The sequence below is a fragment of the Ptychodera flava genome, chromosome 9 (assembly GCF_041260155.1).
Source record: "Ptychodera flava strain L36383 chromosome 9, AS_Pfla_20210202, whole genome shotgun sequence".
NCBI lineage: Eukaryota > Metazoa > Hemichordata > Enteropneusta > Ptychoderidae > Ptychodera > Ptychodera flava.
Window position 1 is genome coordinate 34,006,669 of NC_091936.1, and position 24,537 is coordinate 34,031,205.

The 24,537-nt window shown below is 36.9% G+C and overlaps 2 protein-coding genes across 2 annotated transcripts; one reads left to right on the forward strand and one right to left on the reverse strand.

Annotated features, from left to right (window-relative positions):
• The first annotated feature begins 261 nt into the window (after positions 1 to 261).
• LOC139140773 (probable hydrolase PNKD) lies at positions 262 to 19,540 on the forward strand. Its single transcript, XM_070710181.1, has 11 exons — positions 262 to 441; positions 4,526 to 4,641; positions 7,739 to 7,851; positions 8,913 to 8,971; positions 9,813 to 9,905; positions 12,549 to 12,625; positions 13,705 to 13,791; positions 14,602 to 14,688; positions 16,083 to 16,150; positions 17,744 to 17,791; positions 18,067 to 19,540. Exons 1-11 carry the CDS (start codon positions 299 to 301, stop codon positions 18,238 to 18,240), a joined length of 1,065 nt encoding a protein of 354 aa, XP_070566282.1. The 5' UTR covers positions 262 to 298; the 3' UTR covers positions 18,241 to 19,540.
• A 207-nt stretch (positions 19,541 to 19,747) lies between these two features.
• On the reverse strand, positions 19,748 to 22,275 carry LOC139140772 (zinc transporter ZIP10-like). Its single transcript, XM_070710180.1, has one exon. The coding sequence runs from the start codon at positions 22,095 to 22,097 to the stop codon at positions 19,881 to 19,883; it is 2,217 nt and encodes a 738-aa protein (XP_070566281.1). The 5' UTR covers positions 22,098 to 22,275; the 3' UTR covers positions 19,748 to 19,880.
• Positions 22,276 to 24,537: the final 2,262 nt, after the last annotated feature.

Here is a 24,537-nt window from a genome sequence, read left to right on the forward strand (position 1 = left end):
GAGCTAGTTACATTTCTAGCGCCATGGTTTTGTCTTTCTCCAAGGAGCCGACTTCGCTTTTTTATTCGGCGGCCTCCGAAAGTATATCGTCTTTTTAAAGTTTGTAATTTTGTGGTAGGTATGAAGAGATAACGTCGTATCTTGACGAAAAGGTCGTACTTTATGGGCTCGGCCCAGGGAACGAACGAACAATCGCAGGCGTCACAGGTGTCGCTTTCCTCTGACTTTTGACATTTTGAACGTTGAGGGCGAGCTTATACAAACTCTGTTCATTCGTCACCGGAAGGACTTGACCTGGATGCGTCCTCGGAACAACAGGATAATGTTTTCATTAGCAGCTTTCATTTTTCTTGGAGTGGGAGCACTCCTCTTCTATCGGAGATACTCTGCCAAAAGATCATCAATGGCGACTAGACCGGGCGGATTTCTCTTTAAAATCGGGTATGTTATTGATATCGTTGACTTTGTGGTCTTCGATCGTCGTACATGCACTCCTTTTCGGGAGAAATTGAGACTTAGCGAGAGTTCCTACAATCTTCAGCACACAGTCGAGTACGCGTGTTTGAATGCATATTTACATGATAATAGACTTATAAAAGACAACAGACTGGGAAGTACGAATTGAGCAGTATTTGGGTACCTATGGCTCATGTTGCAGGCTGCACACACCACTCGACACATGCCGCCCGTTCTGTACTTTACCCCTTCTACGTTATAAATCGCCCACGCAAACAACCCTAGCTGCTCATCGTGCTTATTTTGAGCGCACAAATACCGTAGTATGCGCTTGGTCTGCATAGAGACAGTAGTTTTTCTACTGTCTACACTACAGTTTGGCGTAGGCCTCCGTCTACAAACACCGCCCGCGTTCATCCGTGCGCAAATGCATAGTCTGGAGAGATCTTTTGACCGATTTGGGTCAATTATAGTACAGCAGGTGGGGAAGTGACCGGGGGGGGGGGGGGGGGTCATTGGAGTGACTAGAATGGAGAGAGGGGAATTAAGAAGGGAGGCAAGATTTCCTGGTGGGGGACTATGGGGAAACGCAGAAAATAGTAAGCGAGAGGGGAAATTTTACCAATTGAATTAGAGCAACTTTACAAAAACAGCTACAATTCTTCCCCCAACTTTCAAATTTGTTCAAATCAGGTTGAGATGGCAATTTCCCAAGGTACATGTATGCTAATTGCTGCCCCTTAATACACAATCATGTCTGATTATAGGGCATTACAATCTTCAAACGACTAGCATGGAGAATTTACTGCCCAGGCAGAACAAATAATTAAAGGGACAAGTGGTGACCATCTTCAACTCTGAAAGAATCTATTAACTGAACACAGTCTTCAAAACAGAAACAGTATAACACCGTGCAAATAAATAGTCAATAACAAAATGCACTAATCTTAGAACCAGGGATTGAGAACTGCATCTTAATAAACGCTCATAGTGTAAGCCAATCTCGTACTATCATAAAAAAGATTGCCTGTGAAAAATAATTGAAGTAAGTCATGGAATTACAAAGTAATTATGAAATAAAGAGGAAGATATACAAAGTCATGAAATGTCATTCAGAAAGATAATGCAAATATCACAAGAGAAATAAATAACGTGAAAATAATGGTTTAATAAAAGTAACAAATGAATGCCAATGAACCAGAGAGTACCCCCTCATGGCTCAGAATCGACAAAAGCAAACTTTGCAAGACGTTTAAGGTAGCTACATACCTTTTAGACACTTTCAGATTTTTATATTTTTTCTCAATTGAACACGTCCCAAACCCCAATAAAGTATACATTTTCTGAAAGCCCTGATATAGAGCTATCCGACCAAGCACAGTACACGGTCATTATTTGCATAGGAGTCACGTGACAAGCGTTTTGCTGAAGCTTCAAAAAAACGGTTTTTCCCGCCTTATGCGAACACGCTGCAAGATTTCCGGTTGGAATGTCTTCATTGACAAGCCTTGACAATATCCTTCAAAACCGTGTCTGGGATTTTCTTTATATGCCTTTGTTTTTTTTTAAATGCGCTCTTAAAGGTGTTAGATGAAGGTGCTTTTCAAGGAATTTTAATTATCACGCCATATAATTTGAATGGAGCCTCCGGGAAAAAATTGCAGACACGGTTTTGAAGGATATTGTCGAGGTTTGTCAATGAAGAAATTCTAACCGGAAATCTTGCAGCGTGTTTGCATAAGGCGGGAAAAACCGGTTTTTTGAAGCTTCAGCAAAACGCTTGTCACGTGACTCTTATGCAAATAATGACCGTGTACTGTGCTTGGTCGGATAGCTCTATATCAGGGCTTTCAGAAAATGTATACTTTATTGGGGTTTGGGACGTGTTCAATTGAGAAAAAAATAAAAGTCTGAAAGTGTCTAAAAGGTATGTAGCTACCTTAAATGTATGAGGCGAAGCTGAGTTTTAAAATGCCTCATCATAGATTCGTAGAACTTAAATAGCTCTGATTGGTTGATTGTAATTGCATTCACAATTGCTGCAATTAGGTCTGAGTAGTTGAGTTTCATTGCGGCTGCTTATATAGAGTTACCTAAATTGGAATAATAGCTATATATTTGAGAGTGTATTGTATCCATGATGTATAAAGTAAACAAAACTGATAAGGTTTGACTGATCATTTAATTGCAAAAGAATTCAAATAAATGCTATGAAAATTACAAACTGAATGTTACACCTGGTTGTAGGTGAATATACAGCAGTGTAAAGCTGATGTTTAGGGTATTCTCTGTTCCTATCTTTAATTAGAAGGAATAATTCACCACACTGTCTGTTGACGTAAGTCCAGCAGCTATCTAATCTTTACGGGCGACTAATATGACAGCCAACATTTATCATGAAAGGCCATTTGATGTGTCACATTTTCTTGACAACAAATTACATTGGACACGATTTACCTCCTACAGATTTTTATGAGTCACTGAGATGGACTGGTTTGTTTTAATTAATAATGCTCTGAAAGTAAATCGGCATGTTCTCTCTAAACATCTGGGATTCTGTAAATCCCATGTGTAGCTCAGGAGGGATTGTGTGCACCGTAAAGCTACAATAACAAACAAATTCCGTTGATAATTGATGTTGAAAATGTTTTCTTGCATCAGTATGTTTGAATGAGTAAAGGTTATTATCAGTGAGCTGAAAAATTATCATGAATCATTTATGATATTCACTCTGAGAAATAACCGTGATACTATTTGAACACTTTCCTGTGAGACTTGAATTTAAAATGTAATTTGTTATACTGAATGTTGCAAGAACTGAAGCTTTTCCTACATGTAGATGGCAATAATGACAGCGTACATCATCCACCAGGGTTCTCCACAAGGGTAGGGGGTGGGCACCCCTCTGTTTTTGAAGCGATCTATTCATATGTTAATAAACTATACAAAAGAATAATATTCTTTTGCATAGAACACAGATTGATTCAAAAAGATAACAGTAGCTGCTTTTGTATATGTTTTGATCACAAAAGAATATGCAAATTAACCATTATTATGTCAACTGGCCGCCCCATGGAGAAAACTGGTTGTTCATCGAAATCGCAGTATGTTGCATAAGTTTGAATGTGTTCGAGACTAGTTAAAATGGAGTGAATTAAATCACTCGCACATGTACATTATTTGAAATTTTGTTCATTTTCCACTTTCATTAATGTGTCTGTGAGAAAAGGAAATGATGTTGCTAGACTCATGGTTTTGATTTCTACCTTCAATTCCTTGTTCTTTGTCATCTTTGCTCAGTGATAAATTTGACCATTTCTCAAGGATACATGAGGTTTATGTATATACTTCCATTGTGCATACCGATACAGACACGTGTCACTTTGTACATATGCATAGTCTCATGACAAGGCAACTGTGACACAAATCATTTAATGGAGATGCACATGAACCCAGATTGATTCAAAAAGATTACAGAAGCTGTAAGTTCTGATATTTTTTATAGTTTGAAATTTCTTAATTCTTGCATCATAGAGTATCATCTATTTCCTGTTAACATGGCAAAATGTAGTGTCCATTATTACCATGTAGGTAGCATACCAAATCACTTTCTTGATCATCTCAAGGTTAAAGCTCCATAAGCTGTATCTTTTGGCTATTTTTTTCAGAATTTTTGTCTTGTGGTTTCCCTACACTTTCTGCATTGAATACCTAAACTGTAATTGAATGCCAAGTATTTAGCATATCAACACAACCTATATGAGAATAATCTCCATTGTTCTTATTGAAAATTGTATTAAGTCGGAACTAGAATTCATTTGTATACAATAAACAATGATCACTACACACATACGAGCTGTGTTGACAAAAAGAATACTCAAAATTTCAGCATGACAAACGGATTAGGGTCAGACATGGTAGTTGATATACAGAAGCAGAATACTGAAAAACTTGCCACAAATTACAGCTTTATGTCCCTTTAAGTTCATCGTGTTCTGTATGAAGATGTGTGATATAGTGAAATTTTATTAAATCTTATGACAAACTTTGGCAATGTGTTTACTTTCAGGTATTTTTTGTACACGAGAACCCGCCTTGGTTACATGTATCACCTGAAGAACTTGACCAAAATGAGGCAGAAATTCCCAGAAGGCCATTCAGTGGTGACCCCGGTTGAGTTTCAAGGTAAATCACATATGCAGTATGTCCAGTGTATGTACAGATAGTCGCAGGAAAAGACATCCCTTTTGAGTCTTTTGTTGTAAAAATATGACAGCGTATGATCCAAGTGTTTGAAACAACATGGGAAAGATGAGCAGAATTACAATTACGAAAAGCGCTTATCGTTTTCCGTAGGGACATCCCTGCACACCTCACGCCCACGACTTTTTTGCACAGTGATATGAAAAAGTCTCTCCAGATGCATTCAGTGATTCACCTCAGAAATGCTCATCCTAATGTCGTCCAATTGAGAGCTCTTGTCTCATCAGACTCGTTGCTGTTACCATGGGGAAATCATCTGGGTTATTCCTTTCATGCCATGACAACCAATTTGGCACATATTTCCACTGAATGTTCAGACTGACTCATCATCTTGTAGTGTGTAGTTAACTTTAATGTACTGCACTGAAGTGATGTGTATGTGCATTGAAGCCTAGTATTATGACCTTATCAAAATTCATTTGATCGTAAAGTCAGGACTTGATACCATAAATAATTCACCTTTAAAAATGTAGTATAGCATATCCGATCAGATAGTTTATATCTTCTCGCCATGTTGCATATGTGTTAATCAATGTGGAGAGTTCTGTCTCATTTTGAAAGGTGACTCTGTCTATCAGTATGTTAAATTTTGCCACTGGCACACAGTTTATACAAGCCGAGTGTATATTGAAACTGTAATGTGTCGAAAATGTTTGTTAGGGATATCGAGCTCTGATGCTAGAAATGACATATGATTTATATATCTGAAGAATTTACATTGTAATGGCTACTCAGGGTTCAGTGCATGAATACATATACCTTTCATTTCAACAGAAGCAATCTACACTTGAAGTGGCCAGCCCCTACAAATTTTACATCATCATGTACTTTTGACAGGAAATGAGATGACGTATTGTTCACGCTTCATTTGAACAACAGTGTAATAATATGATTTAACGTTTCTAAAAAACAGCCTGAAGTATCTTGGTATTTTTTTATATCATTTGTTTGATCGATGGTGTTTTTTGTGTCTAATTTTAGACTGAGGTAATTCACACAGATAAAATGCAAATTAACCGGTAGAGTTGACTTTTCAGATCCTCAGATTCAGATCCTCAGATCCTCAGATTCAGATCCTCAGATCTCAGACCTCAGATCCTATAACTTCAAACGCAGATTCATAATTAAAATTTCACAATTTTCAAAGTTTGATGAATTATACTGATAAATAAAATATAATTTAGATTTGAAAAGGCTTTTGAAATTATTTCATTTCTATCTTGAATCTCGAACTTAAAAATTTCGATCTCAGAAACAGAGCGTCATCAGTTTAAGACAGGGTGCGTACTTGTTATGTCATCACGTGAACGTTCCCTCATAGAGATAAACACACCCGCGCGCAATCGAACGATCAAGACCGCGACGATCATGTAAATGCTGGCTATCGACAGTCCGTATTTTACCATTGTTCGTAATATTGATGGCAAGGGAATGTAACTAATCCATGTTGGAGGCCAGTTACCCCGGGCTAAATCAGAATTCAGGGGTCGGAAGAAGCAAATTAGCTAATCTGTAATTGTAAACTCGTGTTCGTTGAAAATTGTTGAGCGAAAACGTTTACATAGATTTGGTTTTTTTTTTCATAACTGCCTTGTACATGTCATATTCAAATTATTAAATTTAATATTGCAATCATACTGTTAATACAGGTATCGTAAAAGGCTTGTAAATTCGAATCTGCATCTGAAGTTATAGGATCTGAATCTGAGGATCTGAAAAGTCAACTCTACCCAAATTAACCCTTTGAGCACCAAAGTCAATTTTTTGATGCCTTTATAAAATATACCCAAGTCAATTTTTTCAAACTTTTGCCAAAACTTTGATAAAAAACTGTAGCTAATGAAATATAATGGCCATTTGGTCAAAAATTGTCAAAAATATTACAGAAAAACTCACAAAAATTGGTAAAATGTTGCACTAAAATTTTGGCAGGAAAAAATTACAGCATTCCAAGGGTTATTGGGGCATGGAGTTTGAAATGTCATGATAGCATATTTTCAGAATATGTCAGTGTTTTCAGCCTCTTTCAATGTGATACAAATTCTCTTTTTAGATTTTTTTTCTCCAACAGGACTGGAAATAAACATGTATCTTTCAGAAATCATCTAAATTACTAAATATGCCATTGGCAAGATTTTTTTTTGCACTTGACGTATGGCAGAGAGTGGTAACCCAACCATGAATTCCTACGGGAAATGTAAACATTCAATGTCAAAGTCAACACTCTGGAAGATGCCAACTCAGATAGTTTCACTTGAGATAAATGTGAAGTGTTCTGTTATAGATTTGCCTTTTAAAATTGTTGTCATAAAAAATATGGTCTATGTCATTAAAATAATTTTGCCAGCAGCCATGGAGTAGGTGGAGTAACAACATCCAATTTGTACTTATTTTATCTGAAGTGTGTGACAAATTCTAACCATACCGGATGTCTATTAATTCCAGCTCCCCAGGGTGCCATTTCTCCTATGTACATATATCAAATCACCTTTTGAATCAGAATTCGAAATTCTGTCTACAATTCTGTTGCTGGGGCACGTGCTACTAAGTAAATGTGTATCCTTCTCGTGTATGCCTAGATCTGTGTCAAATGTTCAAGTTAAAATAGCTCGTAGATAAGTTTATCATCGTTAACAATAGAAATGATGACATTGTTTTTATGACACTATCTTCATGTAGGTCAAACTGCTCACGCAACACAATGGAGCCTTTCATGTGTGTCTGCAAGCTTCAACACAAATTTAGGTACAGACACTGACAGAGACACACAGCAAATGTCAAAGTTGAATCTGTCTGTTGCCCCCCTCCCTCCTCTTCTTTTCAACTTACTGTTACGTTTGCAGCTTCTAAAATTTTAAAGAGGAAGAGAAGTTCAAATTGTTAATATCAAGCCATAGAATCTGCTTTGGAAAACACATGTATTTTGAGTATTATATGTGAGTGTTAACACTGTTTTATACTTGGGCGTTTGTATTTTCTCTTTGTTGGTCCAAAATGATCAAACTGTTCTTTTTTAAAGGTTTGAAGATCTGTCCCATTCCATTACTAGAGGACAATTATTCATACGTCTTGATTGACACTACAGACAGCGTAGCGGTTGTCGTTGACCCGTCAGATGCCGAGGCAGTACAGGTGAGAGTGCTCGTTGTATGAATGCAGCCAGTCCAGGATGTCTGCCAAGTCATGCGTTCAAGAAAATCATTGCAGGATTGTAGTTGAACCAGCGACAGCTCAAAAGCATAGCCTGAATGTTAATCCTAGTATTTGTGGAGAGATGTATAGCATTATTAATGTCAATTAGTGTGATATCTGTGACCTCCATGGCACAGATTTTTCTACCTTCCAACTACAGCATATTTATCATTACAAAAAATCAGACAACGGCTTCAAAATTGAAAATTTGAAAATTTTTGTGATATATAAGAAAGCAAAGTATCTTCTCCTCATCCTCCTTTATAATCTTTTATGGGATTGCTTATTGCCATGGCAACATGGTAGTAAAGTTTTTATCTGCGTTCTGGGTCAAATGTAGGTTGAAGATAATCCCATCTATAATGCATGCATGTAATCTACATGACTGGCTGCTCCTTAGTCAAGAATTAATTCTGTTTAAATGTCATTCATTTGACACTTCCTGTGTGATTCTCAGGGGGCAGTATTCTTTGGAAATCATTCCTTGCCCACGTAGATATCGCTGGATGTTCCATTGCCCAGCATCCTCACCATTGCCAGTCATCTTCAACATTCGTTCATTTTCATCGCATTAAATATTCATCATGTTGTACATCATGACATACCGCCATTCACGCGTCCATTTCAGTGTGTCATGGTGAATTCTGTGCTGCCTCCAGATAAAGAATTTCATTTGAATATTCACTGTATTATGCACAATCTGATACACAGCCATAATTTGTAGCATCAAATGACAGAAACCAGACATAATATCAAACAACAGAATCAAGACATAACATCAAAAAACTGTATCAAGACATCAGCTGCAAAACAACAACAAACTGTCAAACAACAGCTGCAAAATACAGATATATAGTTATTATTTTATCAATTCCCATGTGTTTATATAGAATTCACCTTTTTCAACATCTTATTCTGTGAGAGACCATTCATCTATTTATTTATTATTAATTGTCAGAAAATGTTGCCACGTACTCACTGATATGAATATCCCCTTTCAGAATTTTTTGACAGAAGAAAACGTCAAGCTCCTAGGTATACTCACAACACACAAACACTGGTGAGTTAAACTGCTGTCTTCTGTGACCCTTGAACCCTGACCTCCTCCTGACCAATGACATGTGGAGAAGACAGTTCAAGGCGTTGAAGCAAATATTTTGCAGAAAGAAATAGAATGGGCGAAAACAGTCATCAGTAACAATGGTTGTATTGAACATGCCACACATATAACAGAGCTAACAGATATGGAGAGTTGTAATACTTTTAATGTTGCCATCATGAATTTTGAAAGATTGCCAAAAGTGAATGGCTGCATGTATTACTAATGCTGCTGAAAGTCCACATACCGGTAATCTCTTTTAAAGTGGTTATAGTTAGCATATGCCTCAACACTGAAAGTTTTAAACTTTTTTCAAAATTTGATCAAGGAAAGGTTAAACAATTCATAATCAAGAATGAAAATTTAAAAGGATCACTCTGCAAGGTCAAGTACACTTTAACCTGTACCAGGGCCACTGTTAAGCAGCTGCCAACTGTCCAAACTGAAAGCTTTAATGCAATCTCAATGCAATTTACAATGATACAAAGTTTACCAATATTATAAATTCAAGATACAGTGTGTCAGCTGATGGGAAAAATAATTGTTTTATTTTCAGGCAATAAAAATCTTCAGTTGCTCTGCAAGTAGTGCACACAAGCAGCTTGAAATTTTAGACACTGAATATCATCTGTCTTCTGAGGCATATTCTACGTTATTGGGGGGTGCGGGGGGGGATTGAGAGATTGGCAAGTCGTATTGAAGTAAATTACTGTGGCTGGTGTAGAATTCATGCCCACTAGTTTCATTCATGAAGATTTTTAGTATCAAATAATTTATCTACTTGCTTTAATTATTCTTTTAGGGATCATAGCGGTGGAAACTCAACCATTAAATCCCGGCATAGGAATATTCCAGTGTACGGATCATCGTCAGACTCGATACCCGGATTAACACAGTGAGTGCTGTAGAATAATGTGGATCCATGATTGCTGCACAGTTTCAAGGCATTTTCATTTCATACAATAACACTTGTGACTTTCCCATGAGAAAAAAACAAAAATTATCAGTGAGTTAAACATTACCCCAAACTTTTATAGTTTTCGTGATAGCTATCAGTGAAAGATCTGGAAAAGGTTCGTTTTTGGGTAGTTTTTACACAAAGCTGAAGTTAAAGAGGGTCAAAAGTTAATCTCTCATTGTATGGCACTAATGGCGCGTAATCAAGGCCAATATTCGAACTCCCGATTTTCAACTATCGAACTCCACCTTTTCAACTTTTGAACTCCACATTTTCAACTTTCGAACTCCCAATTTTCAACTATCGAACTCCACATTTTCAACTTTTGAACTCCCAATTTTCAACTTTCGAAATCAACATTTTGGATTCGTATTCCCCATTTTCAACTATCTAAGTCATAGGTCCCCTAGACCACTAGCCAGCGAACGCAAGCCAAAATGAGCATACATATAGTCAAATACGACTTTAAAAAATTGTCGGTGTCATTTTACATGAAACTACTTATCACTTTGTTAGGGAGTCCCAAACACATGGTGACCTCGCAGTTAATTTTGAACATGGACGACACCGAGTTCGTTCGTGACCACGTCAGTGGTAGTTTGTCAAGGCTGCTACTTGACCTTGACCAGCCCGACAGACGGGAAGATGTGTCACGTAGGTGTGAGAATCTTGTTAGACTTTTGTCACAGTTAAGTGGCAATTTGGAATGTGTAGTGAGCGTATTGTCCAGCTGGTGCAAGCCGCTCAACGTGAAATACATGATGTTGAACACAGTGGTCACGGTGTAATAAAGGGAAAGTGGCTTCACACATCAGCCATCTCGTCTTGTATGTGCTTTGGTGTGTTTAGTGTCTGAGTTGTGTTTTGGCTGTTAGCAAGCGAGTCGTTAATTTTAAAATAAGCCATGGTGAGCCATGCACGCATGCTCGTGTCATTAGACGACATGATAGCGACCGAATTGATGGCGGAGGTCGGCGGCAAATCTTGAAGTTATAGCATCACAAGTGTTTCTGGTTCATATTTTTGGACCCTCTAGAACATCAGTGATCTGGGTTTTTTATAACATGAAGGTAGCTTTCGAGAGAGGAATCTTTTTTCAACTCTCTGTATGTGCGAAGTTTATTTTTATGGTGCCCTTGTCTGGTATCATCATGACACATTTTTCAAATAGCTGTTTAACTTTTACATTGAAATTAGTTTTAAAGTGTTTGTCATTTTTCTATTTTTACATTCATGGCATCTCCAATATTTACGAGCAGCAACGATTGTTTAATTCCTGACACCCAATTATCTGTATGTGCATTGTCCAGTTGACAACCCAGATCATAAGCCTCACGAGTCAGTGTTGTATCTGCTTCTTACTTATTTTTAACCAATATTTGACCATTTGTGTTATGCTTGAAACAATTAGAGGATATCTACCCAGTTCCATTAAACATGCTATGTTGGATGCTTTGTTATTCACTTTAAGTATGTGCTTGCAAAATTTAATGTGCAACTTTTCAATTGTGTTTGTTAAGTTTGTGAGTATGGTTTTTGCATTTGTGCATATGTCCGCAGTCCATACTTCTGTACAGTATAGCAGAATAGGTTTTATCATGGCATCAAACATTTGTAAATGGACCTTAATTGGAATATTTGATTCTGCAAAGAGTAACTGTCTCAGTTTAAAACATGCCTTCATAGCTCTGTTTTTCAAATCAATTTATGCTCTGTTGAAAATGTGGAGTTCGAAAGTTGAAAATGTGGAGTTCTATAGTTGAAAATGTGGAGTTCGAAAGTTGAAAATATGGAGTTTGAAAGTTGAAAATGTTGAGTTCGATGGTTGAAAATGTGGAGTTCGAAAGTTGAAAATGGGGGATAGGAATCCCAAATGTTGAGTTCGATAGTTGAATGTTGAGTTCGATAGTTGAAAATTGGGAGTTTGAATATTGAATGTTGAGTTTGATAGTTGAACATTGGGAGTTTGAATGTCGAATGTGGAGTTCGATAGTTGAAAATTGGCACCCTTGTATTACTATCATTCATTTGACTGTTTTTGGCAGTAACATTTCATTCAAAGTACTATAAAGCAGAGCAAATTTGATGGTGTGACCTTTCTGTGGGGATACAGAAGTTCATGGCTTTTTTTGAAAATAGCAAAACTGCATGAAAGAAAATTAAAACATTATCAAACAAAAACAGTAACTGAAATCAACCGTCTTTCATTTATTTGAGATGCCATCATGAAGAATGGAACAACACGCAGCATCTAGCTCAGAATATTTTAACTTTTTGTCGGTGAAATATGATTATTAATGACATTCATGAATCTTTTCATAACAGCCAATCAGTTCCAAGCAGTGAAGTGACTGTGCTTCAATCTACCAAGTCGCTGCACATTGCCCTTGTTGAGTTAAAGGTGCCCTGCACCTCAATTGCTGGATCTCACATTAGTCGATATGTAAAGAGCTCATTAATACATTATTGATCTTTTATCCTCCATGGAAATTATTATAAATTAAATAAATTTCCTATTAGATTTATGATTATAAAGTATGGCTTTTTGAAGTTGTTCTTTTTTATGACATTCTTCTTCAGTCCCGTAAGTGATGAAGACAGAATACAGATTGGAAATTTTAATTTCACAGTGAAGTTCACTCCAGGCCACACACGAGGTAAGTTTATACCGAAACTCTTTGTAATGGTGCTTTAACGAATAGCAGTGACTGTAATTGCGGCATAAATTGTTAATTTTCTCAAAATATGTGGTATCCATCCCCCAGTATATCTGCTATGAGTTGCCACCCATTTTTGTTTTCAAGCCATCAATCAATGCCTATATCACTTTACGTCCTTTCTGTTTCTCACTATCTGCAAACCATTGCTAGAGTACAATTCAAGATTTTATTTTTCATGCATGTAGGGTATGTACATGTATGCTAAAGTACACCACATATTATCACCTTATCAGAATTGACTGAATAGAATGACTTACAAATTTACCAGGTACTAACCTCTTATCCAAAATGTTTGGAATTTATTCTGAAGAGCAAAACTTTATAGATTGTAAAAGACAAAAAATCTACTAATAGTACGACAAGATTTGATTGAGTGTTATCACGATCTCAAGAACTGCCATGCCATAGTCACATTGATACTGATAAATGACAATAGATGATTGCATGACAGCAAAACCCAATGATAATTTCCCAGCGTAAATGGCACAGTACTTTAATTCACTGTTCCAAATTAACTAATAACACAATCCCCAGACACACAAGTAACAACTCTGTGAAAATTTCAGAATGAATTCTAAATATATATATATAGAGAGAGAGAGAGAGAGAGAGAGAGAGAGAGAGAGATGTCCTCATGGGAAATTACGATGCTCAATGCCAAAAGCAGACTGTTATAAATAATTACATAATAGTAACACAAATTACTTCAAGTACAAAGTAAGAATATCTGTTACTTAAGTTTTGTGCATCTACTAGATCTACAAATCAAGTACAAAGTAGTCTGATGATAGCTAGATTACTGGTACTTTGTACTTGAAGTAGTTTGTGTTTTATATACTGGTATATATATATATACCGTATATATATATATATATATATATATATATATATATATATATATATATATATATATATTTTCAGAGCTTTTATATGAAATTAATTAGGATATTAAAATTAGTAATAGTAATCAAAATGATTGTAGTTTAATATTTTCTCCTCATTTTGTTTCCCATCAGGTCATTCAGTATACATTCTTGATGGCACACCATACTCTGCTCCTGATTCACTTTTCTCCGGAGATCTCTTATTTATTGGAGGAAGTGGTAAGCCGTAGGCCTTCATGAAGTTTGTACAAAGTCTGTCCAGAGTTATCTGTTGATAGTATTTATGTCAAGTTTAAGTACAGACATCCCTATCTGTGATTTAAACCAGTGTGACTGTAGTGCTTTTTCAAAGTGTCTGTGTGTGATTATTGCCATGTGTACATGTAAATATTGGAGGAAACATTGCTTTGGGTAAAAAAATGTATGGTTTTCAGTGTTCTCCGTAGCCTGGAGAAAAATGAAGGATGGCCGATTTGCATAGAGGTTGATTATTTGCATATTCTTTTGTTGCATAAATGTATTCTCTTGAGTGGTCATTAACCCTTTGAGTGCTGAAGTCAATTTTAGCTGCCTTTACAAAATATAACCCAGTCAATATTTTTTTCAGATTTTTCCCAGAATTTTATCAAAAACTCTAGCGGATAAACATTTATTTCCATTTAGTCCAAAATTATCAAAAAATTACAGAAAAAAAATCATAAAAATAGGTAAAATGTACTAGAGTTTTGGTGGGAAAAAATACAGCACTCAAAGGGTTAAGATTTGAATAGATTGCTCAAAACCAGAAGGGTAGCCTGCCCCTCAAAATATCCATATGGAGAACTCTGCTGTGTAGAAACAGCATCAGACTTTGTGCTATAAATTACAAAAATCAAACTAATGTGATGCCTAGTTTCAAATATGTCTCTCAATCCATATAATACAGGAGATGGCGATACCAAATATCAAGTGTTTGAGTATGTATACTCTGTGAATGCATTTTTCAAAACATTCTGTTAATAAATTTTGTGTTGTTGATTTTACCTGCAGGTCGTATGTTTGAAGGCAGTCCACTCACCATGCTGCGTTCACTGGATACCGTCTGCCACTTAAGGGATGACACATTGGTGTGGCCGGGTAGGATGGGCGTTTTTATGACTCTGTCATTTGTGAACATTGTCTTGGAGTAATTTCCCATGTCAAAAATTATTGAAATTAATATGAATAACATTCAGAAAAATCTGCTTGTGTCAGCATGATACCTGCAGATATGAATTTCTGGAAAGATATTGCTGCAGCCTCCATATTTTAAACGTCCATTATAATCTTTGTGACTGAAATACATTTGTTCATGGTGACAATAACATATGTGATGAATGATCAACAAAGAACACTGAACAGCTATTATTTTTGAAAATGTGTAAGCCTCATAAAAGAAAACAATGTACTTAAAATAACAGCCATTATTACACACCTACGTCTGTAACCTATGGAGTTTTGTCACACAGAAGACGCGGAAGTTCGGTATCAGAAGACGCGGAGTTCAATAACTTTGTCACAGCTAAATAATAACTTAATTTGTTATTGGATGCTGTTTGATCCTTGACTTGAAAACACCTTTACATCAACATTTGGGGAAAAGGAGAGATGATTTTTAATTTTCTACGAAAAAATATGCTTCTAAACATTCAGTACTTCACAAAGTTGATAGTGGTCAGTCCAAAACCTGTGAATTTGAGTGAAATTATGCTCCTGACCTACAGTTTCTACAACATGCATTGCACTGTGCAGGTTGAATATTCATTCTGTGCGCTTAGCTGATGCACTGAACACATTCCCAGTCTGCTCACAATCGCTCAGTGCAGTGTGCAATGGGCATCCCAAAAACGCATTAATTTTGACTTTTTCCACGTAAAATTGGACTAAAACAGGTGTATAATATTAAGATTATTTACAAATAACCAGGATTTATGCCCTAATACATCATCATACACGTGGGTATTGTCCTTGACGCTATGCCTCTCAGACAATACCTCCGCCGCATGATGTACTCAGACATAAATCCTAGTAATGTGTGAGTAGCCTTATACTGTTACAAGCAGAATGGCCAAAACATGCTCTAGAATACCTCTACTGCATGTCACTGTTGGAATAACACCAACCTTGAGAATTTTCTAAAAGTTTAATGTAATAATTTTTTACACACATTTCAAAGATTTTTTTGTAATTTTGTACAAAATATCTCTGAATGTGTCAATCTCATTATGTTCCAATTCTAAAACTGAAGTTCTCTCTGAAACATTATTTGAACTATGAAAAGTTTTTACCATCAGGTACAAAAGAAATAAAAACAAAAACAATATTAATTCCAAAACATGAATGTTGTACTTCTCCATTGATATGCATTGTGACATAATGTTGATTTTCTCAACTTGGCTTGAGTGACTCAGTCTTGAAACTTATTTAATCTTTGGATTATATTGTTTCACTCCATACCACTACATTCACATGACTTATTCATTTGTTTACAGGTCATGAGTATGCTAGAGATGACTTGAAGTTTGCCATGACTGTTGAACCGGACAATATTTCATTACAGGTAAGATACGTGTACCCAGATGTAGTATGGTTTGGTTTTCAGTTTGTCACAACACTGAAGTGAACACTAAATGTTAACAAATCTCTGAAGTGAATGTTTAAAGTCTTTAGAAATAACCTTTGCTTGTAGCAAATACCAGGTCTTAAAATGTCTTGTGAATGTTGTTACTTCATATTATTACATTCTTCTCTATGACCTGACATGACCTGAACTTCAAAGAAAATCCCCTGTCATGTCCATTGTCTTAATATTACTATACCTGACCTTCGCGTACGTCCAAGGCCGATGTTATTGCCCTACTTCGTCCAACACCTGACCTTAGAAGATTATCTGACCCCAGCTGATAATTGCCTCTATTTGACCTTATCTGAGCTTTCCAGAATATGTCTGACCCCATCTATTTTTGTAATTTAACCATACATGTACAGCATACCTAACCTTACAAATATTCCAGACCTGTAAGTTAATAGACTTTGGGCATACGGTCTCCATTCATATCAGATATCATTATATACATAGATAGTGACTCAGCATCTACCTTATAATAGTGTGGCTTTACAGCATTAACAGAGGGGTCATTTTAATATCACATTGATCTCAGGATTTTGATAAACCTCTGTTTATATAGTAGAAACTGTGGGGTCGTTGATAATAAAAGTTGACCTGCTTTAAACATAATTCTGTGGCTTTGGTGTCAACTCCCCCCCCCCCCCCCAAAAGGAAACTCCTTTATGCAAAATTGGTTTATTATGTCTAGACAATACCAACGCACACATTTTGCACGTGAATATAGATAAACAAACTTTGTGTTTACATTTTTTTCAACATTCCAAGTAGTCTGTTTTCTGTTATCAGAGTTCAAATTATGTGTGCTGATTTTTCAATTTTGTGGGCATTTTTTTCACATTGAAGGTGGAGTTAATACTGTGTCGGCACTGTATAATCATATTTAGTTGAGTCCACACATTAAAAGTCCACATAAATATGTGTCCTCTATCTTTGTCATTCTTTCTCTTCTGCAATGGTTTCACGGTCTGATTGTATATTTCACTTTTTGTCGCAGCAGAATCGTTATTGCAATTTTGACAATTTTACGCCCTCCCTCCCTTAGGCATTACTTCTTTTGCGTGTCAGCCTTCATGATCAACAGCCTCTAAACTAAAAAGTGTGTTTTCTTTGGGATTTGCTGTCACATCAGAGTGATATGAACAACTGCAATCCAAATTTCTAAATACATGTATAATTAAATGTTGGTTTGTGTAATATGCATGTTGTTCCAATGAAACTAACAATGATTCAGTTTTCTTTTCACAACTTTTTAATTCTTCCCAGCTAAGGATTACAGTGATCACTTAAGTACATTTGCTCCGTTCCATTCTAGTATGAATATCATAATATATTACACCATTACATATATGCTAATTTGTATGAGTAAAACTTTGATAGCTACTATAGAAATGCTGAAACTGTGTAAAAAGAGTACTACTCCATGCAAGGTTTTGTTGACATTATTATATCGCTTGAAATACATACATGTAAATGTATGGCTGTTTGTCACAATCTGTAACACTCACCTGCTTCTTTATTTTGCAGAATAAATTGAAATGGGTTGAAGACAAGAGAAAAGAAAGGCTCATGACAGTGAGTTTGCTGTTCAATAAAATGCCACATGTTAACGATGTATCGCTACAAGAGATAATAAAGTATTGAGATGAACAAGCAATTGTCGTAGTTCATGTTTCATCTTGTCTTGTCACTGACAAAACAGTACAATAAATAGAAACATTAACATGCTTTTTGTCTTACACGGCACAGAAAAAACGTTAAGGAGAAATTTTCACATCAATTGCAAGTTCAAAAATATTTTTGACTGGAGAGGCAGTGACAGTATTATCTTTGAAAATTTTAACTTTCAGTGTCCATCAACAATTGGCGAAGAGAAGTTGTACAATCCATTTTTGAGGACATCAGAGGGAAAGATTCAACAGAACATGGGTGTCAAGATAGAAAAAGATGACAGTGAAAAAATACGAACCGCCACACTGGCAGCGGTACGACAAAGTAAAGATAGCCATTCATATAGGCTCTGAGACAACACAATCCATTCTCTACCAGGTGTTCCCTATCAGACATGCTAATGTAGATGGTTTGGTCTGTACAACCCTCACACTACTACTGATAAATTACGATACAGAATTGTAAATAACAAGCAAAACATCTATTCATCAGTTTCCTGTTTCGTCAGACACAACTAGTGGGCAAAACTACGATTTCTAATTGACATTAACAACTATGAACTCTCTCACACTGTATACGTATGTTTGAAAATTTAAGTTTTTTTCAATGGTAATGAATTACATGGTACTCTTATCTCCATCTGAGGAGAGGAAATCAAGCAGCAAATATGTGTTTAAATGACAGGAACTACATAATCCAATGGTATGGTAATGACTGGGTTTGTATAGATGAAGGAGTGTCAAGATTTTAAAATGTACTTATGGGCAAGTGCGTACATTTTAGAACTAGCTTTATACGTAACACTACAGGCGCTGCTATCAGCAAAGGGTCCAATAGTAAACAAAACCAGCCACAGATTCAAACGTCTGCTCATTCCGATCATATAGGTGAGAGTGAAAGTAGCAGTATCAGGTGAAATTTTGATCATAAAAAAGTGTCACGTAAGCATATTACTGATGATATCTGCACTGTTTTTAATTATTTGAAAGTGAAGTGAATATATTTGATTGAGTATTGTAATGCTAGATGAGATTTATGCCTCATATTTTTGTTGGTACATGTACGTTGCTGTATGAGTTCTGCAGGTAATAAAATAACATCATCATGTATATCAATACACGGGATGCACCTGTCACTTTCTAGAAAAAAATTTTAAAATCTATGATAAATTCTTGATATTGCATGCATTTCTGCCTCCAAATATTTGGACAATGTTGTTAAAGAGAAGGGGCCGTCGGAACTCTGCTCAACAGTTGCTAGGCACCCCTATGATGTAAACAATGTATCTAGGGTACGTTGGTGATAGATGAAAGTTAAAACGTGTTTGTTAATGCATACCATAAAAATTTAAATGTTTCAGCTATGTTGACTCATGCATCTAGAAATCATGCTTAAACTACATTGTTTGTAAACAAGAAAGTTGCACACATGCAGTTCCAACGACACCCTCCCTTTAACTATATATTTGCCATTCCATAAGGTATATAATAAAACTTTCACGGCTCTGGTACAGGTTTTACGGACATCCTTTGCACAATTTACAGGCCTCATAAGTTTGGCTCCTCCTGCCACACAACCTTAGTACGAATTACCCATATCAGGGCTGTCAAGATTAGCATTTCTTTTTCAATAAATACTACAACAATATATTAACTTTTGTCTCCATGGTTGTAATTCAGTATGGACGATGAACCTAGTGTTCATAAAGTCTACTTTCTTTAGTATATGTATGTGGTTGACCGCTCAAAGAGTAGCCATCCTAGATTAAATATATGAACAAAAAATAGACATATTAATATATATCTGGGCATATTAAGCATAAAAGTTATACTAAATAAAGTATCTATACACAAATCGTAAACTCCTGAAGAAAACAAAGTCCTAACACTACTGCAAAAAAACTAAGCATAATTATCAAGCCTCAGATACATTTACGTGAGAATGTTTGTACCAATGATTTTGTTTGTTTGCTTTGTGGGCATCATGTATCACGCTACTGGAGGGTTGTTAATAGTTTGTCTTCAAAGACAGCAATGAGGAACATGAGAGCTACACCGGTCAACAATCCAATGTTCTGTAGAAGTAGATGACACCATAACTTGTGTCCTGTCTTGGAGTGAGTATGCATCATTTCTGGCAGCATGTCAACCAGTGCTATGTAGAGGAACATACCCCCAGCCAATGCAAATATCCAAAGGCTAGCCGCTTCAATGTTACTCAGTCCGATGCCAATGAACAGTCCTATGTAGCTCAGCAATGACGACAACAAACTGTAGATGACAGCTTGTCTAACAGACATACCAGACGATAGGAGAATGGCAAAGTCACCCAGTTCATGTGGTAATTCATGGCAAAATATTGCTATGGAAGTGCTGATCCCGCCAGTCAAGTTGTCCGCGAATGCAGCACCGACCGCAAGACCATCGCTGAAATTATGAAGTCCGTCTCCCATAATGACCATCCATGCTACTGACGCAATTCCATCTCCAACTTCTGGACCATGATGGTGGTGATGGTGATGATGCTCATCGTCGTCGTCATCATCCCCATGGCTATGCATGTAAGGTTCCTCTTCATCTCCATGGTGACTGTGGTTGCCATGCAAAACATCACTATGATGGAACTGTTCGGAAGATTTGCGCTGAAAATTTTCTTTGGTCCCTGCTGTAGGAGCAAAAGTTCCTCCGTTATTTACCGCTCTTCTCTTTTCATCGACACCTTGTTCGGAAATAGGCGAAGAAGTAATCATTGGTGAACTTTCAATAAATTGTGACTTTCTGTTTGGATCACTTAAGCGCTCTCCCACAGCATGTTGCTGTTCTTCTATTTGGGCTTTTATAGCTTCTCTGCGACTATTTCTTTTCCTTTGGTCAGAAAAGATATGCATTAAACGTTCTGTCATAAAAAAGAAGTAAATTCCTAGTAGAATCACGAGGCCTCTCATCACTACATCAGATACTTTTTGGTCATCATGCTCATCGCCATGGTGATTGTGACCATTATCTTCCCCATGTGCATGTAACCCAAATGAATGAGGTATGAGGTGCAATACTGCATCCCCTGCCAATGTTCCAACAGCTAAGGCTACAAGCAATGACAGCAATTGTTTGTAAAATTCTGGAAATCTTTTAAATATTGGCACAATGAGAATTCCGGCCAATGATGTCAAACTGATGATTGTGATCGACAGGAAACCATAGCCCCAAACAGCTGCTGGAGTCTTGGTTAAACTTGATGTTGCAGTCTCATCCAGGAATTCATTGTCGTCATGGCCATGGTCATGTTCGTCTTCATGTTCGCAAGCGCTGTTGTCGAGTTGATGAATTAAGATGGGACACACACTGTAGAATGCTTGAAAGTCAAGTTCAACCTTGTCTCCAACTTTTTTACCAAAATTCTCAAAATAGCTTTCAGGTGTTTTGCAAATGAGATGTTTTTCTTGATCTTCATCATGCTCATGGTCATCACCCTCGCGGTGGTCGTCATCTTCAGCACTTTCATCTTCTGAATGACTTTCATCTTGTTTGTCGCTTGGAACTATTCCTCGCTCTTCCCTTATGTGGGATACAAAACTAGGAATGTCCTTTTTATCATTTGTCTTTGCAAACATGCGTTTGTTCTGGAAAGTATCTCTTGAGTCTTCTACTCTATTCATACTCAAATCAGAATTCACGCTTTTACGTTTTCTTAAAATTCTTGACATCTGCTGATTATTGTTTGTGGCCGACTCACTAGTGTACCTGCCCGCATTTTCATCCCGAAAATCACCTGCATCTAATGTAAAAGGCGCGTCTTCGTGTATTGGGAGATTGCCAGCGGTCTGTTCAAAACTTGTGCGCTTCTTGACGTCGATGTGGTCTTCTCCGCTCACGTGATCATCTTCATGATCATGATGATGATGATGATCGCCCAGAAGACCGATGCTGGTTAGTAAGTGCTCAAAACCGTCTATATCCATCATTCCATTCTCAGTCCCATACTTGTTGAACAACTTGTGTAGACATTCACCCTCGACGGACAAGTCACACAACGGGCAGTCATTGCTGGCTGGTTGGCCAATCGCAGCAGCATCCCGCGTTTTCACCGGAAATTCTGTTGCCGGCGACCAAGACGAGTTGTCCTCATTATGGACGTGTTGGCAATGTATTGTGTGACGGTGGAAATGTAAAGCGAACAAAAAAACGCAACAAAGCCAGCAACACTCGGCCATGTCTCTCTCACCACTATCAACTGAATAGCAACAATATTGTTTATCTCGTCATACAGCACCTGTTGTCTTGAATGTAGTTCACTTCGTTCAACGCGACGGTGAGAAAATGTGCCTTTTTTCGTTTTCTTCCCCACTACCACGTGTAATGTACTTTGTCTGATAAGATAACGTTGTTGAGTAATCGCAGGCGGCGACTTGAACGAGCGTTTCGAACAGCTACTCGGGAATACCTGTACTTGTACGAAACTGGCGTTTTCGGAAACCACGTAAGTTCACGAAGCGTCAAAACTTTCCTTCAATAACAGAGCAGATTTAAATTTCGGCAGTGGTGTGCCGTGTGAAGACTGACGAGCCGTGTGCACAAAATGGCTGCCGTGCCTTTCTCTGGTCGGATATTGAAATATTATGCTAATTTACATCGTGACCTGCTTGCTCATTGGTCGAGTCCAACTGGGTTGGCTTTAGGGATTGAATGGAAAAATCCTTAGGATGAGTTGTGCGATTGAGGCTAGTTTGGCAATATCTCAAGGGTTTGGTTTACAAGATGCCATTCATGTTTCATTATGTAGGTGGTAGATTATATTCTTTCAGTCTATGCTGCATTCGATGGAATATATTTGTGTAGCATAGAATTAGGAAATTTTAACCAATTCATACCACTTCATACCACATATTTCTCTTCACCCCAACGATTTGAATATGGTTCCGTTCACATGATCGTCGGCACGTCACTTGTCGTACACGCATCCGTGTGCTTGCGTACGCGTGCTAATTGACCGGTATTACGTCAGGGATAATATATGCCTAATTATGGTGTGGATTTGAGGGGCGGAAGTGTCAAGCATGGCAAGCTTTTACCGCCATGTGGAAAAGTGAATGTCGTAGTCTGGACTCCATGTCAACAAGCTAGGAGCACGCGATTGTCCCTCCCTGAATGATATACAATGGTTTGCTTTGAAGCATTGGCATTTAGACGAACTAGTCATATTGTCTAAATCGAGATGTTGCCAACACTGTCAGGTGCAATTAACAGCTAAGTGGTAACATGTGTCGACCATCGATGATAAAGGAATCAACTCTGCAAAAATTTAAACATTGTCTAGCAGACGGTCAGGCCATGGATGTAAAAAATAGTTGAAGATTCTATAAGTGCGCAATTTGTTACCACTTCCATTCTTCCTTGAATCATTGAAAAGGGTTGTCTTCCAAGTTTCTAAGTATTGATTTTCATACTCATGTTTTAACTTCTTACATAACTGAGAATAAGAATTTACTCTAAATTCCCTGAAAACACGACTGTGATTGTAATTTCCCAAAACGTGATGAACAAATTTCGCCCATGGAGAATTGATTTGTATATTTTCTCTGAGTGCATTTTTCAAAATATGGTCTTCTGGTAAATTATTTAATCTACACCAACATCTTATCACAGACATATTGAGCTTAATTTTACAAGGAAATCTACCTAGCTCAGATCTAATACCCTCAAAAGGGGTGCGCTTACTTACTCCTAAAATAAACCTGAGATATGATATACAAAGACTTTCAAGGCAGTTATCAACAATTTCTGTCCCCCATATTTCAGAACAATATGAAAGAATTGGGACAATAAACACAGCTTTGGATTCAGCATTTTTTCACACAATATAGACTTGTTAATGCTGAATAAAGCTTTCATAGCCTTATTTTTAATTGAGGAGACTAAGTGAGAAAGTCTACCAATTACATGTTATTTTAGTATTTGGCCAAACAACTTGAAAAAAAATTGTGCAGTTCCGATAACCCAACCTACCCTATTTTTTGCCTGCCAACCCTAAACTTTTTAGAGCTAAGTAAACACGGAAGTAAAAATAAGAAAGAAAATTGCACTTCATTTTTGCTTTAACAAGGACATCTTTTATGTTTTTATTCCCTTTATATGTACGATACGTTTTCTTGAAATGTTGTGGCCAGTGTTTGATCTCCCTGAACCCCTGAAAAGTGCCGACCTACCTACCCTACTTTTGAAAACCATGTTATCGGAACAGCAGAATTGATTTTTTTGCCTTATCAGCAGAGTCACATTTATACATGCACTTTCAATTTGATCAATTTATTAATCCAGTCACCCCCAAAGTTAAGTACTTAGCTCCGTTGTTTTCCATGGCAAAGTTCAACATTTCAACCAGCAGAACAACAAACAAATTTACTTTCATCTGCTAGAATATACAGTGAAAAACAATGTAAATTGACCATCTGTGTTCCATAATTTCTATCCAGCTCTTCATAGGAAAGAATCCCATTAATACATTTGTCAGTTATCACCATGCTTTTGAAAACTTCTGTCATTACCTTTGATCCTTGCAATCTTTCCAACAATATTGACTAAGTTTTTCACGTAAACAATTTGACAGCTGCTTGAATGAACTTTTTAAAAATATAAACAAAGTCCTCATAGTTG

Coding starts and splice junctions, on each gene's coding strand:
- LOC139140772 (XM_070710180.1), bottom strand. CDS start 22,097: ATGGCCGAGTGTTGCTGGCTTTGTTGCGTTTTTTTGTTCGCTTTACAT.
- LOC139140773 (XM_070710181.1), top strand. CDS start 299: ATGCGTCCTCGGAACAACAGGATAATGTTTTCATTAGCAGCTTTCATT. Junction 4,642..7,738: donor GACCCCGGTTGAGTTTCAAG/GTAAATCACATA, acceptor TCTTTTTTAAAG/GTTTGAAGATCTGTCCCATT. Junction 16,151..17,743: donor CGGACAATATTTCATTACAG/GTAAGATACGTG, acceptor TTTATTTTGCAG/AATAAATTGAAATGGGTTGA.